Source organism: Macrobrachium rosenbergii, chromosome 41 (genome assembly GCF_040412425.1).
Source record: "Macrobrachium rosenbergii isolate ZJJX-2024 chromosome 41, ASM4041242v1, whole genome shotgun sequence".
In the NCBI taxonomy this organism is placed as follows: Eukaryota; Metazoa; Arthropoda; class Malacostraca; order Decapoda; family Palaemonidae; genus Macrobrachium; species Macrobrachium rosenbergii.
Genome location: NC_089781.1, coordinates 51,552,840 through 51,575,842, shown reverse-complemented (window position 1 = coordinate 51,575,842; position 23,003 = coordinate 51,552,840). Strand labels below are relative to the sequence as shown.

The window sequence follows — 23,003 nt, the reverse complement described above, 5'->3', positions numbered from 1 at the left end:
AGACTAATCTCAAGATTCAAAAATATACCTCACTTCAGCCAGATACCTGAACTCTCACAACAAATTTTTACACTGTTACTCTAAAGGTAACAGTGATCCCTTAAGAAAAAACTTATTTATCAATCACTTGAAAAAGAAACTAAGTTCCAGAATATGTGTGACTATCAAAAATTAAACTAGAAATCTTCTAGAGTAAAAGGGCATCACTCCATCAAAAACTCTAACTGTTTCCCTGGTCTTAATTCACTTTAGCAAAACTAAAAGAACAAAACATGTTTATCACTTTGCCTTTGACACACAATCAATCCTATTCACTGGTGATCAATAAATGAAACACTGTTTTTCTAAAAATGTTAAATACAAAAATTTATTTTCAGATTCAAAGTTTATAACTAGAATTCACAATTAATTAGAATTCACAATCTGAAAAATTTACTATTAGTTGAAAGTAACACAAAACTCAATGAATTCTTGAATTAAATTATGAAACAAAACTAATTCACAAAAACTTTATCAGGAATTTAAATTAATCAAGAAAAATTTAAACTATCAAGAATTACTCAAGATTTAAAAAGAAAATCTCAATAAATGAAATCAAGTATGCAATGTTAAATTAAGTATGCAATGTTAAATTAAGTATGCAATGTTAAATTAACAAGAAATATTTACAATGCTATGTAAATAAATGTTACATCACAAACATAAAAAATGTGAAAATATAAAGAAATTGTAAATAGAAAAACACACAAAAATACACGTAAGATTTATCAATAATGATTTCACTTGTTCAAAATTTCCTAACTTATCACACCATAACCTCCTAACTTATCATACCATGGTATCAATAAGTAAAATTTCACGTTACCTTACACAACTTGTGAAAACCTCTGTAAATCACTTTTGCAGCTGCGTTACAATACACACTTTTTACCAGGCGACCTTAAACTAAATAACTTTGCTAAATTCAGATCTCAAAAGTTAATGTTAAAAGTGACCACAAAAATTTACAGGTTAAAAGTAATCTTTCCTAATTAGGAATGAGAGAGAGAGAGAAAAGAGATGGAACCAAATCGACTGGTCTCAGAAATCAGAATGAAATAGATTTTAGGATTCCAGTAACATTGAAACAATTACATGATGTCATTAAAGCATTTTAGGTAGAGATACAAAAAGTTCTAGAAGCAGGGAGGTGACGTCATTAAAGCGTTTTGGGTGCGAGATACAATGGAAAGCTTCTAGAAGGAAAGTTACGTCATCCCAGCAAAACGTTTTGAACGCATCTTACAAAACATGACGTAATTGATCAGGACACGTATTCTTTCTCTCAAAGTGGCGTATGACTCAAACAATGCATGCAACAACATGAAATCACTCGTCTTGAGCCCGTATGGGACAATTGGCGTTTGTTTTGCAAATCTGTCATCAAGACACCCAAAACACAAGCGTTCCCTCTTATCTCAACTGATGACAACTGAAATGAAACAAGCCTTGGTAGACACACACACGTGTTCACATACTACGCTATTACCAAGAAAGATATTCGTTCTAAATTACGTTACTATTAAAATTATAACAACACTTCTAAATTACGCTATCAAGTAATCATTAGTACTTTTGAGATCTGATGTCAAACTAAATATGACACTTCAACAACCATTATCATTAAACATAACACATGAAAAAAGTAAATATGTCAATATTATAGGAGGATATACATATTACAAGGCAACATCATGAAATTCCTCCCCGAGAAGATTACTTATCCCGGGTTTGAATCAAAACATTCACAACGGGATAAATAATCTGCTATGACATTATCTTTTCCTGAAATGTGTTTAACACTTACATTATATGGTTGCAGGCATAAAGACCACCTGGTCAGTCTCATATTATTATTTTTCATCTTATTGATGAATGAGATTGGGTTGTGATCCGACAATACTAAAATTTCTTCATTCCTAGGTCGGTTCACATACACTTCAAACTTTTTCAATGCTGTGATTAATGCTAATGTTTCTTTTTTGATTGTTGAGTATGTTTTCTGGTGCTTTTCAACTTTGAAGACATAAAACATACTGGATGTAAGATTCTGTTGTCATCTTTTTGAAGTAGAACAGCTCCAATTCCACAGTCGGATGCATCAACTTGTATCACGAACTTTTTATTGAAGTCTGGAGCTTGAAGCACTGGTCTTGAAGTTAATATGGCTTTAACCTTCTCAAATGATTCTTGACATTCTGGAGTCCAATCAAACTTTCTTTTAGGACTGGTTAAGTCAGTTAAGGGAGCTACTACGGCTGAGAAATTTGGACAGAATCGGCGATAAAATCCAGCCATGCCCAAAAATCTTTGTAGCTGTTTCCTTGTAGTAGGAGGGGTAGCCTTACGGATACCTTCTACATTAGTGTCAATAGGAGCGAGAAGGCCTTTTCCAACTTCAAATCCTAGGTACTGTACAGTTGCCTTTCCAAACTCACTTTTTGTAAGTTAATTGTTAGTCCTGCTTCCCGAAGTTTCTTGAACACTTTCCTTAATATCTTCAGATGTTCTTCCCATGTATTAGAATAAATCACAATGTCATCAAAGGTATACACCTACTCCTTCTATTGATCCTAGTAGTTGATCCATCACTCGCTGGAATGTTGCAGGTGCATTCATCAGACCAAACTTTGTTTACAGTGTATTGATACAGTCCAAAAGGAGTAATGAAAGCTGACAGCAACTTTCAAGTAAGCATTCTCATCTAAGGGAATTTGATAATATCCTTTCAACAAGTCTATCTTGAAACAAATTTGGCTTGCCCAATATTATCAAGTAATTGATCAATAAGAGGCAAAGGATAATTGTCAGCCACACTGATGGAATTCAGTTTCCTATAATCAGTACACATCCTAAATGAGCCATCTGGTTTCTTCACTAACACACAAGGAGAACTATAATGACTTGAACTGGGTTCTGCTAATCCATGCTGCAACAAATATTCAACTTCTTTCTTCAAAACATCTCGATGAAAAGGCGATAAAAAATAAGCTCTCATTTTAAAAGGTTTTCCATCTTCTCTGATCTTTATCTCATGCTTTGTCAGATTGGTACACCTAGGTACATCTGCAAAAATTTCAGGGAAACTTTGAATAACTTCACTTAATTCACTACTTTGCTCAACACTCAGATGTTTTAGTTTATCTTCCAAATTTTCTAATATTGAAGAATTGTTCATCTTGTTTTCAGCTCTAATTCTGTAGCCATCATCGTCCTCTGTAGATGAAGTTGTTTGTGTTATTGACACTGTTTCAGTTTTAGTCTCTGAGAAGTAAGGTTTCAAAAGATTCATATGTATCTTCCTCTGTCGTTTTCTTCTTCCTGGTGTTTCAATCACATAAGTTCGATCACTTAACTTCTCTATTATCCTATAAGGACCTTGAAACTTATTGGTAAGGGAAATCTTTTCACTGGTAAGAACACTAGAACTTGCTGTCCAATACTAAAATTTCTTAGCTTAGTTTTAGCATCATATTTCCTTTTCATTTTCTCTTGACTTATTTTCAAATTTTCTAAAGAGAATTTTCTAATTTCTCTTAATCTTTTCCTCAAGTTCTTCACATATTCTCTTTGGATTTCCTCTTGATTTTCTTCCCAATTCTCTGCAAGAATCTTCAATGGACCTCTAATGTCTCGACCAAAAATCATTTCATTTGGTGAACATCCCATGCTTTCTTGATAAGCATTCCTAACTTCAAATAACATTAAAGGTAAACCAGCATCCCATTCTCTTCCTGATTCATTACAATACTTAGTTAACATACTTTTCAATGTCTGGTGGAACCTTTCCAAGGCTCCTTGAGTCTCTGGATGATAAGCAGTTGATAACTGTTGTTTTACTCTAACAAGTTCATCACATCCTGGAATAATTTTGAAGTAAAGTTCGTTCCTCTATCACTTTGCACAATTTCTGGTATTCCAAACTTGAAGAAAACTCCACCAACTTCTCAGAAATTACCTTTGCACTTATACTTTTACAGGGATCGCCTCAGGATACCTAGTCACTGGACACATTAATGTTAATAGATATTCATTTCCTTTCTTTGTTTTCGGAAGTGGCCCAACCACATCTATAATTACCTTGCTAAAGGGTTCTCCTCTAACTTCTATGGGATGTAGGGGTGCTTTCTGAATGGTTTCATTCGGTTTTCCAGCTATCTGGCATGTGTGACACACACTGCAAAAATTTGCTAACGTCCTTGTGAAGTCCAGGCCAGAAAAAACTACTTCATAACCTTCTCAACAGTCTTCCTGATTCCCATATGTCCAGACTCGTGCGCTACTGCTACAACTTGTTTTCTCAATGGATATGGAATCAAAATTTGATGATATTCACCCCATTCAGCATTTCCTGGTATATCTGCAGGTCGATGCTTCCTCATTAGCAATCCTTCCTTTAGATAATAACAGGTAGAGGTTTGTTGCATCTCTTCTTGATCAACAACTCTGAAGAACAAATCAGCCAACGTTGTATCCCTCTTCTGCAGTTTCATTAGCTTCTCTCTTGTCACTTGACCAACTTCAAGGGCTGAACTCTCCATATCTGCTAACTCTGCTTCTGTAGTTTCATTACCATCTTCAGGAACATTTTGACTACTCGGAGTCTCTTCAATAACAACAGGATCCTCTTCTTCTTGGGAAATCTCTTCACTACTAACACTAGGGAAACTTCACTTTCCTGGAACAGTTCTTCTAATCTTAAAGATCCTTCACTTGATTCTTCTGGTGCAGGTAAATCCTCAGTATCTTCACTTGCAGACATAGTTCTCTTCATACTCCTGGTAGTTACACAACTTGGAAACAGGTGGGGTTTTTTCTTCTCTAAAGCTACTGTAGGACTAACCCTTAAACGGTTTGTCTGTCACTATAGGACAAGGAACAAATGGTACACCACCAACTTCATTACCCAGTAAAACATGTACACCTTCAACAGCTAGTGAGTCTTTTACAGCAAAATCAACATTTCCTGTCACCAATTCACAGGACAAATGCAAGCGGCATATAGGAGTTACCTCTTCTACTCCTATACCCTTCAAAATAACTGAATCTCTCGGTGAGATTCTTCTCCAACTGTGGGTGAGCACCACGAACTACCACACTATGGTTACTCCCCGTATCACGTAATACCTTGACTGGTACCTGCACACTTCCTCCTTGAGTTGTCAGCGTACCTTCATATATGCACGGTGTCTAAAGCCTCCAAGCTGCTCAGCCACTCACTGCTTGAAGTTACATTTCCACTGGTTGCTAAACACTCTGCTTGTTTAGTCTCAGTCTTCCCCACACTGCTCTTCGTAGTTTGCTTCACCTGGTTACCTTTAACCACTTGACCAACTGGTTTGGTCTGCTGTTGTGTCTGATAACAATCTCGACTGTAGTGTCCTACTCTTCCACCCTTGTAGCAGACAACATTAGTCTTCTGTATCTGTCTTGAAAACTGACTGGATGATGAGGATTTAACATTTAATTGCTGAGGGTGTTACCTGACTTTGTATTGGCATAGCCACTAGAAGGATTTCCAGTTGTAATGTTCCTGAAATTTGGATGAGATCTGAAACCTGTGCGTTGTTGGTTCTGGTACTTGACATTATAATTTCTTTTGCTAGAAATTATATTAAAATCTTCGCTCAATGTAGCAGCTTTGTCAAGTTTTTAACCTCTCTCTCTCTTAAATAGGCTCTTATGTGTTCAGGAATTCCTCTAAGATATTGTTCTAGGACTACTAACTCCTCAAGTTCGTCCATAGATTTAACTTTTAGCAGCCTCCAACCATCGTTTAAAACATCTTCTTACTTTGTAAGCATAATCCAAGAAAGTTATCTTGTCATCCTTTCTCAAAGATCTGAATCTTTCATTATAATATTCAGGGTCATCTGGTAAACTTGTAGCACATTATGTTTGAGTACCTTTGTACTCTTTACACTGATCAGCTGATAAGGCTAAATAGGCACTTCTTCCTTTACCAATGAGAACACTCTGTAACAAGACCGACCATTTATCTTCTGGCCATCCCATACCTGAAGCCACTTTTTCAAAGTGATCAAAAACTCATCTGGGGCTTCTTCTGTAAATTTCCCTCCTTCTGCACTCTTACTACATCAAATACAGGGTCTGAATTACCTTGAGTAGGGTTAGACGGTATTACAGGTAATGTGGATCCTGAGCTTTTATTAACTCCATCTCCCTTTCATGTCTTGCTCTTTCTCTCTCCTCTTTTGCTCTTTCTCTTTCTTCTTTTGCTCTTTCTCTTTCTTCTTCTGCTGCTTTTTCTTCTTCTCTTTCCTTTCTTTCTCTTTTCTCTCTATCTTCTCTTTCTCTTTCTGCTTGCATTTTCTCTCTGTCAGCCTGTATCCTCAGCTTAATCAAATTTTCTTCTGCTTCTATACGTCTAAGTTCTGCTTCTGCATCACTTTTCTCTTTCTTTTGCTCATGTTTATCTGTAAATTCTGCCTCAGCTGCATTCAACAATTCCTGTGCCTCCTAACTCTTCATCTACTTTACCAGAGTCCATCAACGCTTGGATTGCAATATATTTGATTTGTGCCTTAATCATACCACTAGACACATTACCCCAGTATGCTTGCTAAAGCAATCCACTGTAGTCAGGTTGGATTCAGATAACTCTTGGATGGAAGGAGCTGCTAAAAACCTCTGAACATTGAACAGAGCCATTTTCTCTAAGTTACTCAACTAAATAATTCACAATACAAAGCAAAAAATAACTATGTGGTCACTCTCCTATCAAAATATATCCCTAACACCACCAGTATAAACCATAAACCAGAGTGATATTTTGTTTTGTTCCACGGGTCTCTGGGCACCAAACAATATTATGTCACGATGCGTATCAAGTACCTGGTTATTACACAACTAATCTCAAGATTCAAAATATACCTCACTTCAGCCAGATACCTGAACTCTCACAACATTAATTGTTACGACTGAATACTCTAAAGGTAACAGTGATCCCTTAAGAAAAAACTTATTTATCAATCACTTGAAAAAATCAAACTAAGTTCGTCAGAATATGTGTGAGGTATCAAAAATTAAACTAGAAATCTTCTAGAGTAAAAGGGCATCACTCCATCAAAAAACTCTAACTGTTTCCCCAGGTCTTAATTCACTTTAGCAAAACTAAAAGAACAAAACATGTTTATCACTTTGCCTTATGCACACACAATCAATCCTATTCACTGGTGATCAATAAATGAAACACTGTTTTTCTAAAAATGTTAAATACAAAAATTTATTTTCAGATTCAAAGTTTATAACTAGAATTCACAATTAATTAGAATTCACAATCTGAAAAAATTTACTATTAGTTGAAAATAACACAAAACTCAATGAATTCTTGAATTAAATTATGAAACAAAACTAATTCACAAAAACTTTATCAGGAATTTAAATTAATCAAGAAAAATTTAAACTATCAAGAATTACTCAAGATTTAAAAAGAAAATCTCAATAAATGAAATCAAGTATGCAATGTTAAATTAAGTATGCAATGTTAAATTAAGTATGCAATGTTAAATTAACAAGAAATATTTACAATGCTATGTAAATAAATGTTACATCACAAACATAAAAATGTGAAAATATAAAGAAATTGTAAATAGAAAAACACACAAAAATACACGTAAGATTTATCAATAATGATTTCACTTGTTCAAAATTTCCTAACTTATCACACCATAACCTCCTAACTTATCATACCATGGTATCAATAAGTAAAATTTCACGTTACCTTACACAACTTGTGAAAACCTCTGTAAATCACTTGCTGCAGCTGCGTTGCACAATACACACTTTTTTACCAGGCGCCGTTCTCCTAAATAACTTTGCTAAATTCAGATCTCAAAAGTTAATGTTAAAAGTGACCACAAAAATTTACGTTAAAAGTAATCTCTTCCTAATTAGGAATGAGAGAGAGAGAGAGAATGGAACCAAATCGACTGGTCTCAGAAATCAGAATGAAATATCTTTTAGGATTCCAGTAATACGTGAAACAATTACATGATGTCATTAAAGCATTTTGGGTACGAGATACAAAAGTTCTAGAAGCAGGAGGTGACGTCATTAAAGCGTTTTGGGTGCGAGATACAATGGAGAAGCTTCTAGAAGGAAAGTTATCATCCCAGCAAAACGTTTTGAACGCATCTTACAAAACATGACGTAATTGATCAGGACACGTATTCTTTCTCTCAAAGTGGCGAACGTGACTCAAACAATGCATGCAACAACATGAAATCACTCGTCTTGAGCCCGTATGGGACGAATTGGCGTTTGTTTTGCAAATCTGTCATCGCTAACCCAAAACAAAGCGTTCCCTCTTATCTCAACTGATGACAACTGAAATGAAACAAGCCTTGCAGACACACACGTGTTCACTTACTTTGCTATTACCAAGAAAGATATTCGTTCTAAATTACGTTACTATTAAAATTATAACAACACTTCTAAATTACGCTATCAAGTAATCATTAGTACTTTTGAGATCTGATGTCAAACTAAATATGACACTTCAACAACCATTATCATTAAACATAACACATGAAAAAGTAAATATGTCAATATTATAGGAGGATATATATATATATACAAGGCAACATCATGAAATATATATATATATATATATATATATATATATATATATATATATATATAAATTATATATGTATATATATATATATATATATATATATATATATATATATATATATATATATATTTAATATATAACATATACTTCTTCAGCCCTCACTCAGAACATTCTGCTATACCACTTGGTCAAAGTTGCATAATTGGGGGGGTGGGGGGGGGAGGGCCAATTATGCAGAAATGATAGTCTCATGAATTATGCTTTAACAAAGACTGACTTAGAGAAGAGAGACCATAATCACTTTTCACTACAATAACTTTGCAAAAGTCTGTTTTCTATTGACAAAGCTAATAGAATTGCTACTTTTTGGAGCAGCGTTTGAAGTTGGCCTTAGTTAGAAAAAGCACATGACGCATCGCTTTTGTTCCCAGAAAATGCTCAGCAAATAATCCAACAAAAATTCAATACAAAATATGTCTCATTTGGAAGTATACCCTAATCACTGGTTCATACATAAATTTTTCTGGAATTTACATGATTACTGGAAACCAGACAAAAACTAAGCTTGGTTACCGTCACATGCTGATTCCCATTGTTGTTCCAGGCATATCTGAAGTATCCCTGAAATACAGTCACAATAAAATTGGAGGTATAAGATGATACAAATCTTATTTCAAGCAATTTTCAGCGGGATACATTTTTTTTTCATTTTATGAAAAATGTACGATATGTGGTAACGTGATTTTACGGTGAAATGAATTTATTCACTTAGTTTGTATTTTTTCCTGATCATAATAACAGACTGAATTCTACAGCATAGATTCTTCTGTTTGTTTCCTAACAGATGACCATGGACCCAGCAAAGAATTCACCCTTGACCTCTACAGCTCCGGAGAAAGCCTCCGAAGCCAAGGGAAACTCAAAGGGTTCACAGCATGCGGACAGCACACCTCTGCCGCCTACCCTGAGAGACCACATAGAAGTCAAGTCCAAGTCACGTGACGTTCTTGTCCATTCAGAGTCAAAACTTGAACTCCCGAATGAAGTCAAAGGCACAGAAGCCATTGCATTGAAAAAGGAGCTTGGACTTCTTGAGGGAGTGGCCATGATTGTTGGCATTGTGATCGGATCTGGCATATTCGTCTCTCCAAAAGGGGTCATTCAGTACACTGGAAGTGTTGGGCTTTCGCTGGGTGTGTGGGCTGTGTCGGGCATCGTTTCCATGGTGGGTGCTCTCTCCTTTGTGGAACTGAGTAAGTTCAAGGTGACACACTATCTTCTTTGGAAGGGAAGTTCTTTCAAGGACTTTCCATTAGATAACGGACATTAAAAAAGGTGGAAGTATCATAAAACTTCAGTTGTTGATGAAAGCTGTCAAAACCCCTCACTCAGAGAATTCCATTTTCAAATTTAAAGACCAGGCAAAGCGTTTGTAAGGAGGCACAATGTGTCATTTCCCATGAACAGAATGTAATGCTATTATGGTTATCATTATTCTTAACGAGTTACTTGGAATTTCGGAGGAATACATTTAATTTCTAATGTGATCTTGATTTCAGTTTTCAATTTGTTTAATGTTTAATTTTAGACTGTTTCATTTTGCTTTTTCCTAAAGTAGATATAAATAATGAAATATTATTACAGCATTCTTGGCCATTTTTTATTGGATATTCAGATAAAATGACTAGTTCTAAATTAGGGTCTTCAGGTAGAATTTATGCACAAGCACAACAGTATGGTATCGTATATTTTTTGCTGGTCATAGTTATCAGACACATTCTACTGAATTCAGTTCTTTTGTAATAGCTAATACAGTTTTATATCACTTCTCTTTACCGACAGAAGCATATTATAATCAAATTTTTTACTGCTCATTCCATCAGGTACAATGATTCCAGAGAGTGGCGGAATGTACAGTTACCTCTATGAGGCTTTTGGCGCCTTACCGGCCTTCCTATACATATGGGTTACTGCTGTGATAAGGAATGCTGCTGGGTGTGCTGTTGTTGCGCTCACCTTTTCCAATTACCTCCTTCAGCCCTTCTTTGAGTGTGGCCAGATCCCTGATACCGCTGCAAGGCTCATTGCTGCCTCCCTCATCTGTGAGTACAAATACAGCACTGTATAGTATTACCTTATACATTGCATATATGTTAGACAGTCTGTGCTTATACTTATAACAAAAATCTGCATGCATGCACACAAGATATAAAAATATATATGTATATATATATATATATATATATATATATATATATATATATATATATATATATATATATATATATATATATATATATATATATATATATATTGTAAACAGTCCTTTTCCTCCGTTACTAAAAATTAAATAACTTTCTTATCAAACTCTGTTCACAACCACAAGCTAAGTCCACAGTCAGTGGAATAGCTCTCAAATAATATTAATAGTGCAAAAATCAATTCATGGGGAAAACGAAACACCACAAAAAACACTTAAATTTAATACAAAAATTATGCAGATAGAAGTTATTCCTGAACCTCGGAATACAATTATTAATGAACACCAATCAACCTGAAAGATTTATAAACCAACACACTTACCCAATTAAGACAGAAAAAGCAAAGATACATCCACAAAGATAAGGGGTTCAGATAGGAGAAGGTATTCGGAAAGTAAAAACAACCTATCAATTACAAACTAATTAATCTAATGATAATTTCCCTCCTCCGAAACACTGGAGCAGTGGCCGTGATCTCCTTAATCATATATTGCTGTCCTCCGTAACACTGGAGTTATAGCTGTGATCTTTTTAGATACTTATATGTCTCTGCGTCCAGAGACAAAAGTGAGGGGGCGAAGTGGTGAAGGCAAATGAATATAATTATGGTACTCGATAGGACCCATCCAACAGCGATCCTACGTCCACAAGGATGATCCTCCAGGAAACCCGGGACGTCCAAATGAGACCAATCAAAGATTGCCTGACTAATCCAAAAAATATCATTCACTTATACCTTGGCTAAGCGAGAGCCCCTCGACATTTACTGAGCCGAGGGTGAGGCTGGATGAAGTGTAATCCTTTAAGTAATAGTACTTCCAAGCAGGCGTTACGTAGCAAATTCAGCAGTCACCAGGAGTAATAAGGCTCAGAGATCAACTGACTCCTTCAGTCGAAAGAATCTCCGACACCACCATGGTGTCAGCACCACTCGCTCACAAATATATGAAAAGACAGAATGGTCATTAGTGACAATTACTAAACAGACAAACCACCGGGGAGGAGGAAAACAAACTAAATGGATAATAATACAGTTCATATGCTTTACAAAAACTAGAATAAAATGACTAATTATAAAATAACACAACAAAGTGACACCTCCTCTCCCAAAAGAAAAAAATATATACATATATATATATTTTTTTTTTACAGTAAATAACTTGGAATACTTTAAAAAAAACTAAATAGTCATTGAAAAGACCGACAAGCCAAGAACAAGGTTTTATGCAACCCTGTAAGGAAAAAACAAAGGTATGAATTTGCAAAAAAAAAATAAAACTTACAAAACCCGATATCCAACAGGAGGGGTGGCAAAGGAACAAGGATGCAGCTCACAAAGGTATCTAAATTAAAATATTAATACAATGGAAAACCTATAACACAGAAAACCTCAAAAACCATTGCTAAATATATTATTTTAAACCCAAGAGCTTCAAAACTCTCACATAAGTATACGCATAATCAAGAGCTACAATGCTCTAATCCGGATTCCATATAACTGTTCATAGGTCATAATTTACAGACTCAACGTTGTTTCACTTTGTTTCACATCGCTCATTGCAACAATGTTCAGCGAACAATAGTCCTGATAACACAGTGACAACACCATATCACTATAAAAGTGTCCTACCGAATACATACACTAACACTGGACAACACAGAGAAAACCAACACAGTTTTCCCCTGCGCAATCCTAACACGCAAAATTTCGTGAAGTGTAATTATGCCTGAAAACCAAGAATGCCCGGATTAGTAGCTGTCCGCTAACAATGTAAATTCCCCGATTAATATCCTAATCACCAAATTAATCACCTCAGCGTATTATACCATGTGCCAAAGACCAACAAATACCAACATCATTGTATACCAACATCATTGTATACCAACATCATTATATCATACTTTTCTGTAACAATTTTACGATATTACCCATTTGTTTCTTTCAACACTCATTCCATAACGCATTAGAAGCACTTCACCAACCTTCATTACAATAAACATTGTCACAAAATATAAACACCGAGTAGCACCTTCTACCTTTACCTAAGACCTTAATATTAAACTAATCTTAATTTTATAGCCCAAGGCATTTACAGAACTCCTGTAAAGGAAAATTATAATTAATACATATTTGTTATACACTCATCTACTCTTACAATACAAACCTAAGCACCTACTTCAACAGTACACACACTGTAACTAGAACGATACAGATACTACCTTAATATCCGCATAGCCCTCTGCAAGAATCCTTCCCTACTCAACGCTGTGAGAGAAAACATCGGCCACAACGTTGTCTTTTCCCTGGGACATGCGCGAACTCTAGATTCCACTCCTGTAACATGAGGTTCCAACGCATCAGACGTTGGTTTTTATTTTTGTATCTATTGATGAAGGTCAAGGGGTTATGGTCAGTCATAATCTTTATTGGAGTTCCTGTGGAAGAAAGATAAATGGAAAAATTATTAATAGCCAGAATGAGTGCGAGTGTCTCCTTCTCGACCATCGAATATTTTCGTTGAGCGGAATTCAATTTCTTCGAGAAGAACGCGACCGGGTGAGAAACGCCTTGCTCGTCATTCTGTAATAAGACCGCTCCGACACCGACATCACTTGCGTCAGTGGCAAGCGAAAAAGGCAGGTCGAAATCCGGAGCCCTTAAAATGGGGAAACTAAGAAGCACACCTTTTAAACATTCAAATGCCCCTTGCGTTTCAGGAGTCCAATTCAAAGGAACAGTTTTCTTCAACAAATTAGTGAGTGAATCAGCAATGTCAGAAAAATTCCTTACAAATTTGCGATAGTAACCAACTAGACCCAGGAATTTTCTGACATCCTTTCGACACTTTGGTATAGATATTTTCTCAATGGCCTCTACATTGGCTTGTTTAGGTGCCACCTTACCGTCACCAACCTCATGCCCTAAATAGATTACCTTCGCTTTGACAAACTCACTTTTTGCAAATTAATTACTAACCCAGCCTTTTTAAAACCTCAAATAAAACCCTAATACGCTTCAGATGCGTTTCCCAGTCATCGCTATAAATTACGATATCATCAATATACACAACGCAACCTTCTAAACCATACACCAATGTGTTCATTAAACGTTGAAACGTAGCCGCAGCGTTTTTCATACCGAACGGCATTACACGGCATTGAAATAACCCTTGTGGAGTCACAAAAGCAGATAAAGCCCTGGCCCGTTTTGATAAAGGAACTTGCCAATACCCTTTTAGCAAGTCAAATTTACTGATAAACTTTGATTTTCCCATGCGATCGATACAATCCTCAATCCGAGGCAAGGGATAACAATCTGTCTGCATGACTTCGTTAACTTTCCTATAATCGAAGCACAAACAAAAATCACCATCAGGCTTTTTCACCAACACTACCGGAGAGGACCATGGGCTTTTACTGGGCTCTATTAAACCATGCTTTAACATATAGTCAATTTCTTTGGCTACTACCTTAGCTTTAAAGGGGTTTAACCTATAAGGGGACTGTTTTATGGGGGTGGCATTCCCAACATCCACGTCATGTTCCAAAATAGACGTACGACCTGGTACCTCTGAAAACAATTCTTTATAACCCATAACCAGTTTTCTTAAAGACCTTCGTTTCTCGCTACTGAGATGGGAGACTAAACCATCAAAGTTCTCCAAATAATTCTTATTACTAGACAAGCAAATTTCATTATCATAATTATCATTATTAAAACCCTCTGAAAAGGAATAAAGATTATTATTATGTGAAACATCATCCATAATAGCGGCTATCGGAATAACTTTCTCTCTTTCCTTATATGCTTTTAACATGTTAACATGACACAATTGGAAAGGCTTCCTTCTTTCCGGAGTTTCAACCAAATAATTTACCTCACTAACTTTTTTCAAAATTTTCCATGGTCCAGAGAAAGAAGCTTTCAAAGAATTACCCGGCAACGGCAAAAGTACCAAAACCCTATCGCCTACTGCGAAATTACGCACTTTAGCCTTTCTATCAAAAAAGTATTTCATCCTTCTTTGACTAGACAATAAATTTTCTCTGGCAAATTTCCAAGCCTTCGACAATTTGTCACCCAAGTTTGTCACATAATCTAACAAGATGATGTCGGGGATATCACCTTCCCACGATTCTCTTACCACATCAAGAGGACCACGCACATAATGTCCAAAGACCAAATCAAAAGGTGACAAACCTAAGGACTGACTTGGAGCCGACCGAAAGGCAAATAATAAATAAGGCAATTCCTTGTCCAAATCGGATCCATGAGTTAAACAATATTTCTTTATCATTGACTTCAGGGTCTGATGGAACCTCTCAAGAGCACCCTGACTTTCTGGATGATATGGGAAGAAGTCACATGTCTAATGTCCAATTCATTCATCTTACCTTTGAAATATTTACTAACAAAATTAGTCCCACAGTCTGACTGGACGACCTTGGGCATCCCATACCTAGTAAAAAGTTGGTTAGTACTTCTACAATTTTTTCACTCTTAATGGTACAGAGGGAATAGCTTCAGGATAGCGAGACATTTTATCCATTATAGTGAAAATATATTCATTCCCACTACGAGTCCTCGGTAACGGACCAACTACATCGATAATGACCTCTTTGAAAGGCTCGGAAACCACAGGGATGGGGCACAAAGGAGCTTTAGGAACAGGTTGATTCGGCTTACCGACTTTCTGACACACATCGCAACTATTAACAAACTTCTAACGTCTGCTTTCAACTTGGGCCAGAAATAGTTCGCGAAGAGTTTGCTAGTCGTCTTATAAACACCAAAATGTCCAGCCAAACCACTTTCATGAGCCAACGACATCAAACCATTTCTGTAAATATAAGGAACCATTATTTGTCTTAATATTTCATGTTCCGAGTTACCAGCCTCCATCGGCCTACTCAACCTGTACAAAATATTCTTAATAATTCTAAATTTAGGTACAGTCAAGTCCGATTCTTCGCCCGACTCTATGGGTAGGTCATGAAATTCCTTTTTCTGGGCTTTAACAAGTTCTTCCACAGTCCAATTCGGATGATCTCTCAAAATATTAATATCTCCTACAATACTACTACTATTTTCCAAACTACTCAAGTCTACATCAGTTGCAACGTCAACAACTCTAGCACTAGAACGCGTAACTACTGCTACTTCTGGATTGATCAAAATTGGACAAGTCTTATTCTTAAAAGCCACGTCATTCCCCAAAACAATATCAACCCCTTTGACAGGAAACTTATTTACTACTGCCAACTTCAAAACTCCTGAGAAAGAAGGACATTTCAAATGAAAATTTCCAATGGGGTAAGACTTGACTGAATCAGGAAAACCAGACAGCAAAACAAACTCTTTACAATCAAAGTCAAAATCTTTAGGTAACGCATCCCGTAAGATCAAAGACTGGGCCGCCCCAGTATCCCGTAAAATCCTTACTTCCTTTTCAATGGGCGAATTGACCGACGACACTTTCCCAGCAGACAAATACCTCTCAAAACAGTCTGTTAGTCATTGGTCACTGGGTCTGGTCGGAACAGGATCGCTTTCTTTTCTGCTGACTCCCATCACCGGTCTTCCTCTAGCCTGCAAGGATTTTTTAAAAGCAAAGCAAGAACTCTTCAAATACCCTTTCTTATTACAATAAAAACACGTAACCTTCTTTTTCCACTCTGGATCATGGGAACCATAACCTCTTTTATCATTATTAACAGAAAAACGTTTAACATTATTAACAGGTTCCTGTACCGTAAAATTATTATTATTATTATGATTAGGCCGCATAAACGTCTTACTCTTATTATAACCACCTCGACCTGTCCTATCCCATTTCGGTTCTACACTTGTCCCTGATGCTCCTAACTCACTCTTGTGTGACAAATAATATTCATCGCTAGCAATAGCGGCTTCCTGTAAATTGTCGATTTTCAGTTCTTCGAGGTGAACTTTTAACTTATCTGAAACACACCTCTTGAATTCTTCTACATATAACAATTCTTTTAATTTTTCCATGTCATCCACCTCTTTCGATTTAAACCAATCTTCCGCAAATTGTCTTTTTCCCCTAGCGAACTCTACAAAGGTTTGGTCACTACACTTTTGCAAATTTCTGAACCTTTGCCTGTAGGCTTCCGGAACCAACTCGTATGCTTTCAACACAATAGCCTTAACATTTTCGTAATCTGAGGACAAAGTTTCATCCAAAGTTACTTAAACCTTTTGAGCCCTTCCTACATTTTTACTCTGTATGAGAGTGGTCCAGTATTCCTGGGGCCACTGCAATTTGGCCGCAATTCTCTCAAATGAGACAAAAATTCCGCAACATTGTTCTCTTGGAAACATGGCACAAACTTAAGGGCCTGCCCCAAATTAATGGCAGGCGTTACCAAACTACTCGGGGAGGAAGGAGGAGAAGAGGGAGCTGCACTTCGCATTTCTCTCTCAAACATTCTTTCTCTCTCTCTCTCCTCAACCCTAAATTTCTCTAAATTAAATTCTAAAGTTTTCAATTCTATCTGTTTAGTCAATACCTCCACCGACACCTCAGTCTTCGGTGTTATTACCTCACCCTTTTCAACCATACAGACATAATCATAAACCTGGATTAACAATAGGCCTTTCCTAATAGACATATCATACTCCAACTCCAAATTTTGAGCTACTTGCTCCAATTCACTTCTATCAAGCTCTGCAAGCCTTGCTTGCCACCCCTCTCCAGACAGGAGATCTAACACATTAACTGTCGACATTGTGACTAAACAAACTAAATATCAACAAACAACAAACTCAACACGAGGAGGTGTAAAAATGTTGTTCAAAGAAAACTAAGCCCCCAGAATTAATTTTGCACTGAGTGAACAGACAGGAACGTAAGATCCTGTCACGGTCGCCAATTTGTAACGGTCCTTTTCCTCCGTTACTAAAAATTAAATAACTTTCTTATCAAACTCTGTTCACAACCACAAGCTAAGTCCACAGTCAGTGGAATAGCTCTCAAATAATATTAATAGTGCAAAAATCAATTCATGGGGGAAAACGAAACACCACAAAAACACTTAAATTTAATACAAAAATTATGCAGATAGAAGTTATTCCTGAACCTCGGAATACAATTATTAATGAACACCAATCAACCTGAAAGATTTATAAACCAACACACTTACCCAATTAAGACAGAAAAAAGCAAAGATACATCCACAAAGATAAGGGGGTTCAGATAGGAGAAGGTATTCGGAAAGTAAAAACAACCTATCAATTACAAACTAATTAATCTAATGATAATTTCCCTCCTCCGAAACATTGGAGCAGTGGCCGTGATCTCCTTAATCATATATTGCTGTCCTCCGTAACACTGGAGTTATAGCCGTGATCTTTTTAGATACTTATATGTCTCGTCCAGAGACAAAAGTGAGGGGCGAAGTGGTGAAGGCAAATGAATATAATTATGGTACTCGATAGGACCCATCCAACAGCGATCCTACGTCCACAAGGATGATCCTCCAGGAAACCGGGACGTCCAAATGAGACCAATCAAAGATTGCCTGACTAATCCAAAAATATCATTCATTATACCTTATACTAAGCGAGAGCCCCTCGACATTTACTGAGCCGAGGGTGAGGCTGGATGAAGTGTAATCCTTTAAGTAATAGTACTTCCAAGCAGGCGTTACGTAGCAAATTCAGCAGTCACCAGGAGTAATAAGGCTCAGAGATCAACTGACTCCTTCAGTCGAAAGAATATCCGACATCACCATGGTGACAGCACCACTCGCTCACAAATATATGAAAAGACAGAATGGTCATTAGTGACAATTACTAAACAGACAAACCACCGGGGAGGAGGAAAACAAACTAAATGGATAATAATACAGTTCATATGCTTTACAAAAACTAGAATAAAATGACTAATTATAAAATAGCACAACAAAGTGACAATATATATATGTATATATATATATATATATATATATATATATATATATATATATATATATATATATATATATATATATAATAGAACAGGAATAGAACAAACAGCCATCGTAACACCCTATAAGTTTATTTGGTCAAATTTTCGAGACTACATGCCTCATCATCAGAGCTGTAAAATACAAAGAATAGAAATTAAGAATCGACTCAGCTAAAAAACTTACAAAAGCCTAAAACATAAAACTTAAACTAAAACAAGCACTGAAGAAACATTAAAACATACTAAAAGACCTAATATTTAAAAAACGTAGATAAAAAATATGCATGTATATAGTATCAGAATGTTTAGTACCTAACTCTGTGGGAACTAAGAACTGAGTGGCATTCACAGTTCTCAGGAGGACGATGTCAACTTAAGATATATATAAAACAGTGGAAGAGGTCTGGCTGTTTAGGGAAGGAACAAGCTGCTTAATAGTTAAAGATTCCAGGATGGAGAGAGAGTGGTTGTTGGGTGTTTGGGCAACAATATTAAAATTATCATAAAAAAATTATGTCTTGCATTTTTTACAATGATCTCTTATATTAGAAAATTCTTTTGTTTTTAATTGACATCCTGTTTGGTGACTAACTTGTGATATTGCCTTTAAAATGTATATCTTTCCATGATTTTGATATATTTACTGTTCTAGTTATCATATGTTCTGTGTAATAATAATAATTGTTGAGGTATTGTATGTAGAGTAATGTCAGATCTCACAAGAATTAGTGATTTAGATAACTTAACAATGTAATTTAGAATGAATAATGTCTTTTTAATAATAATGTAGTAGGAGAGAGTTTAAGTTAGACCAGATATTGTAGCTGGCATTGAGATAGCTTTGTTTTGAGTTGAGACGAGTGCTTGGTTTCCTGTTAGATTCCCAGGGTGACAAGTGAGAGACAACAGTCGAGTCATGTAAGATTTTTGTCTCATACGAGAAGAGGATGAATAATTTCACAATGTTTCATGTACTGTTCTGTTTTAAGATCAAGGGGATATTTGCACCAAAGCACATGGCAATTGTGTCATGTTTAAGATTACATTGCTCTGATCACCTAATGTTCTAACATGTTAATTTTGGCCTCAAGACTTTTTGCTCAGGAAGTGTCGTCATCTTCCATTTCTAGAATTTTCTCTTGTATTCCGTTCCCAAATGCCTTAATAATGATGTCTTCTGGTGTTTTACCTCTAGCTGGAATCCTAAAATTTGCTCATTCTGATTTCAGATACCTATTGTGTGGTTCTCTCTCTCTCTCTCTCTCTCTCTCTCTCTCTCTCTCTCTCTCTCTCTCTCTTCAAAAGAGAGAAGTTATTAACATAAAATATTTGTGTGGTCATTGATGTTAATCTTAGCTTTTGAAACCTGATAACGGTAGTAAAAATGAGTGTGTTTTGTGAATATCGAGCAGCTGCATTTAGGGTGATTTTGTGAAAGTTTTACAAGCTTGTGTTAGGTAAAGTGAATTTTATTTATTATTACCATGGTATAATAAGGTATATTTAGGGATTTTTGCCTTAGTGAAATTGTTTTTGGTAAAACTTTTGTGTATTTTTGTATGTTCTTGTGTTTGCAATCTCTTAGTTTTTCACATTTTACATAGTGGTGATTTAACATTTATTTACTTAGCATTTTAAGTATTTCTTAATAGTTTAACATTGCATACTTGACTTAATTTTCATTTACTAAGATTTTCCTTTCAAATCTTGAGTAATTCTTGATAGTTTAAATTTTGCTTGATTGATTTAATTTCTTGATAAATTGACCTTTGTGATTTAATTAATTTTGTGTTGATTTCAAGTAATAGTAAACTTTTTCAGATTGTGAGTTCTGATAATAAATTTTGAAATTAGAAATAAATTTTTGTATTTAAAATTTTTATAATAGTGTTTCATTTACTGATCGCCAGTGATAGGATTAGTAATGTGCATAAGGCATAGTGATAAACATGTTTTGTTCCTTTAGTTTTACTAAAGTGAATTAAGACCAGGGAAACAGTTAAAGTTGTTTCATGGAGTGATGCCCTTTTACTTTAGTATATTTCTTGTTTAAATATTGATACCTCACACTTGTTTTGATAAACTTAGTCTGATTTTTCGTATGATTAGTAAGCTTTTTAAGGGATCACTGTTGCCTTTAGAGTACTCAGTTGTAATTTTATTATTATGAGAGTTCAGGTATCTGGCTGAAGTGAGGTAGATTTTTGAATTCTGTGATTAATTGTGTAATAACCAGGTACTTGGAACACTTTGTGACAATATATATATATATATATATATATATATATATATATATATATATATATATATATATATATATATATATATATAATATATAATCAGTTAGCTACAAACGTCCTTTAATATCAATTTGCTCTACCTCAGAAACAATATATTTTCATATATATGTTACCGAAGGGGTTAAATGCATCCACTGTAGTCCTGAGTTCTCATCCTTCGCTGGTTCGAGCCCACGGGACGACGAACTTATTATCAACTAAAAAAATTCCCCTTCGGTAACATATATAAAAATATGTTATTTCCGAGGTAGAGTGAATTGGATATTAAAGGACGTTTGTAGCTTACTGATTGTATATGAAACACAGTGATGTGAAAAAAAGTCATATATATATATATATATGCAATTCCTCATGAAGGTGACCTTTGAAAAGTTGGGTCAGCTATTCGCAGGGTCCATTTTTACTATACACAACATATAGGAAAATGCTGAACCATTCGCATACCACACGAAATCGCAGAGCTCCTTGGTGACAGGGCACGGGCAGTGAAAATGCAGTTTCAGCTTAAATCGTTCTAGAAGCTGAACCGGTTATAAAATCCGGTTTTGAAGAAAGCATTCAGTAATGTACGTGCGTGGACGTGTATCTCATGACACCTTGAAGTACAGAGGGCGTGTCTTTGTTGAACATTGAACTTGGTGATGTCATGAGAGTGTTCATTTGTGCATTGCATAATGAATATAATGGGAGGGATCGTTAAACGATTAGGCGTTGCGATCCATTATTTGTATATTTGAACATGTGAACTGTGAAAATTCACATGGAGACTGTCCCAGAGGATTTTGTGAAGTGAGTACAACTCATAAACGTTTTAGACTTTACTTTCAGAACTATGAACACAGACGTTACCCCTGTGGCAGTGAAATTTTGTGTTTCTGCAATTTTTACATTTTCTGGTCTTTAATGTGACGTTTGTTCTTTCACAGGTATTCCATTCCATTCCATTCCATTTCTCCCTCCTTCAAGGAAGGACATTTTGAGATGACCTGATTTTATTAATTGACCTGTTTATGATTTAAAGGACAGATGAGTTATTTCCTGCAATTCCTTAAGTAATTGGGTGTTTATGATTTTGGACCTTATTTCCTTAGAAGAACTTTTGATAGTTATGATGAATCATTCGTTTTCATTCTTCGTAATTTTTAAGAAGTTATTTTCGTTGTTATTTTGTCAATAAAGGTTTAGTTTTGTACTTAGTATTTCATTCCAGTAGTCCTTAGAATTTATTAGGGAAAGGTATAACTTATGATGTTCGCTCACGTTACACGCTATCACTCAAATATCTCGGAAAAGCGAGATACCAACTTCTGTTCACAGAACGGAGACTTAAATCAAGTATAGGCTCAGGATTGTCCTTTACAGATTTTTGGTGGCAGCATATAAGGTAGTTAGGGCAGTTAGAAGGTGTTAGATAGTTAGGTAATTGAATAATTAGGCATGTATACACTTCCGAAGAGACATAATTTAGCGTTGGCATCTCAGGATAGGATTTTGTGGGAGTCAGTAGCGTCAGATGTTGCTGGGGGCGAGCGTCTCTCGCAAGCTAGTATTTCTTAAAGAGTGCTTTGGTTAGGGTATAAAACAGTGATATATCGATGGGTATATTGGGCAGTAATTGCGATATCATGATCGTTGGTGTGTGTTAAAACACGTGAAGACGCGCAAATATTTTTTTTGTCCCTCTCTCTCTCTTCGCTTGATGGAGATTCACGCGCTGCTAATGTGAGTGTTGTGATTTTTCTTTTTGGTTGTTATGTTAATGTGAAATTGTCCTTTTCGTTGTGTTGTAGCTGGTGATAGGGACAATTGTGTGTTTTTTTTTGTCATTGTG

At 35.7% G+C, this 23,003-nt stretch overlaps 1 protein-coding gene across 3 annotated transcripts in view; it reads left to right on the top strand.

Annotated features, from left to right (window-relative positions):
- Positions 1-23,003, top strand: part of LOC136826861 (Y+L amino acid transporter 2-like) — a 334,102-nt gene that overhangs the window by 70,626 nt on the left and 240,473 nt on the right. For all 3 annotated transcript variants that reach the window (XM_067084355.1, XM_067084354.1, XM_067084357.1), the window contains exons 2-3: positions 9,483-9,891; positions 10,522-10,740. In XM_067084355.1, the coding sequence (XP_066940456.1) occupies positions 9,483-9,891; positions 10,522-10,740 (628 nt within the window). The remainder of the gene's footprint in view (positions 1-9,482; positions 9,892-10,521; positions 10,741-23,003) is intronic.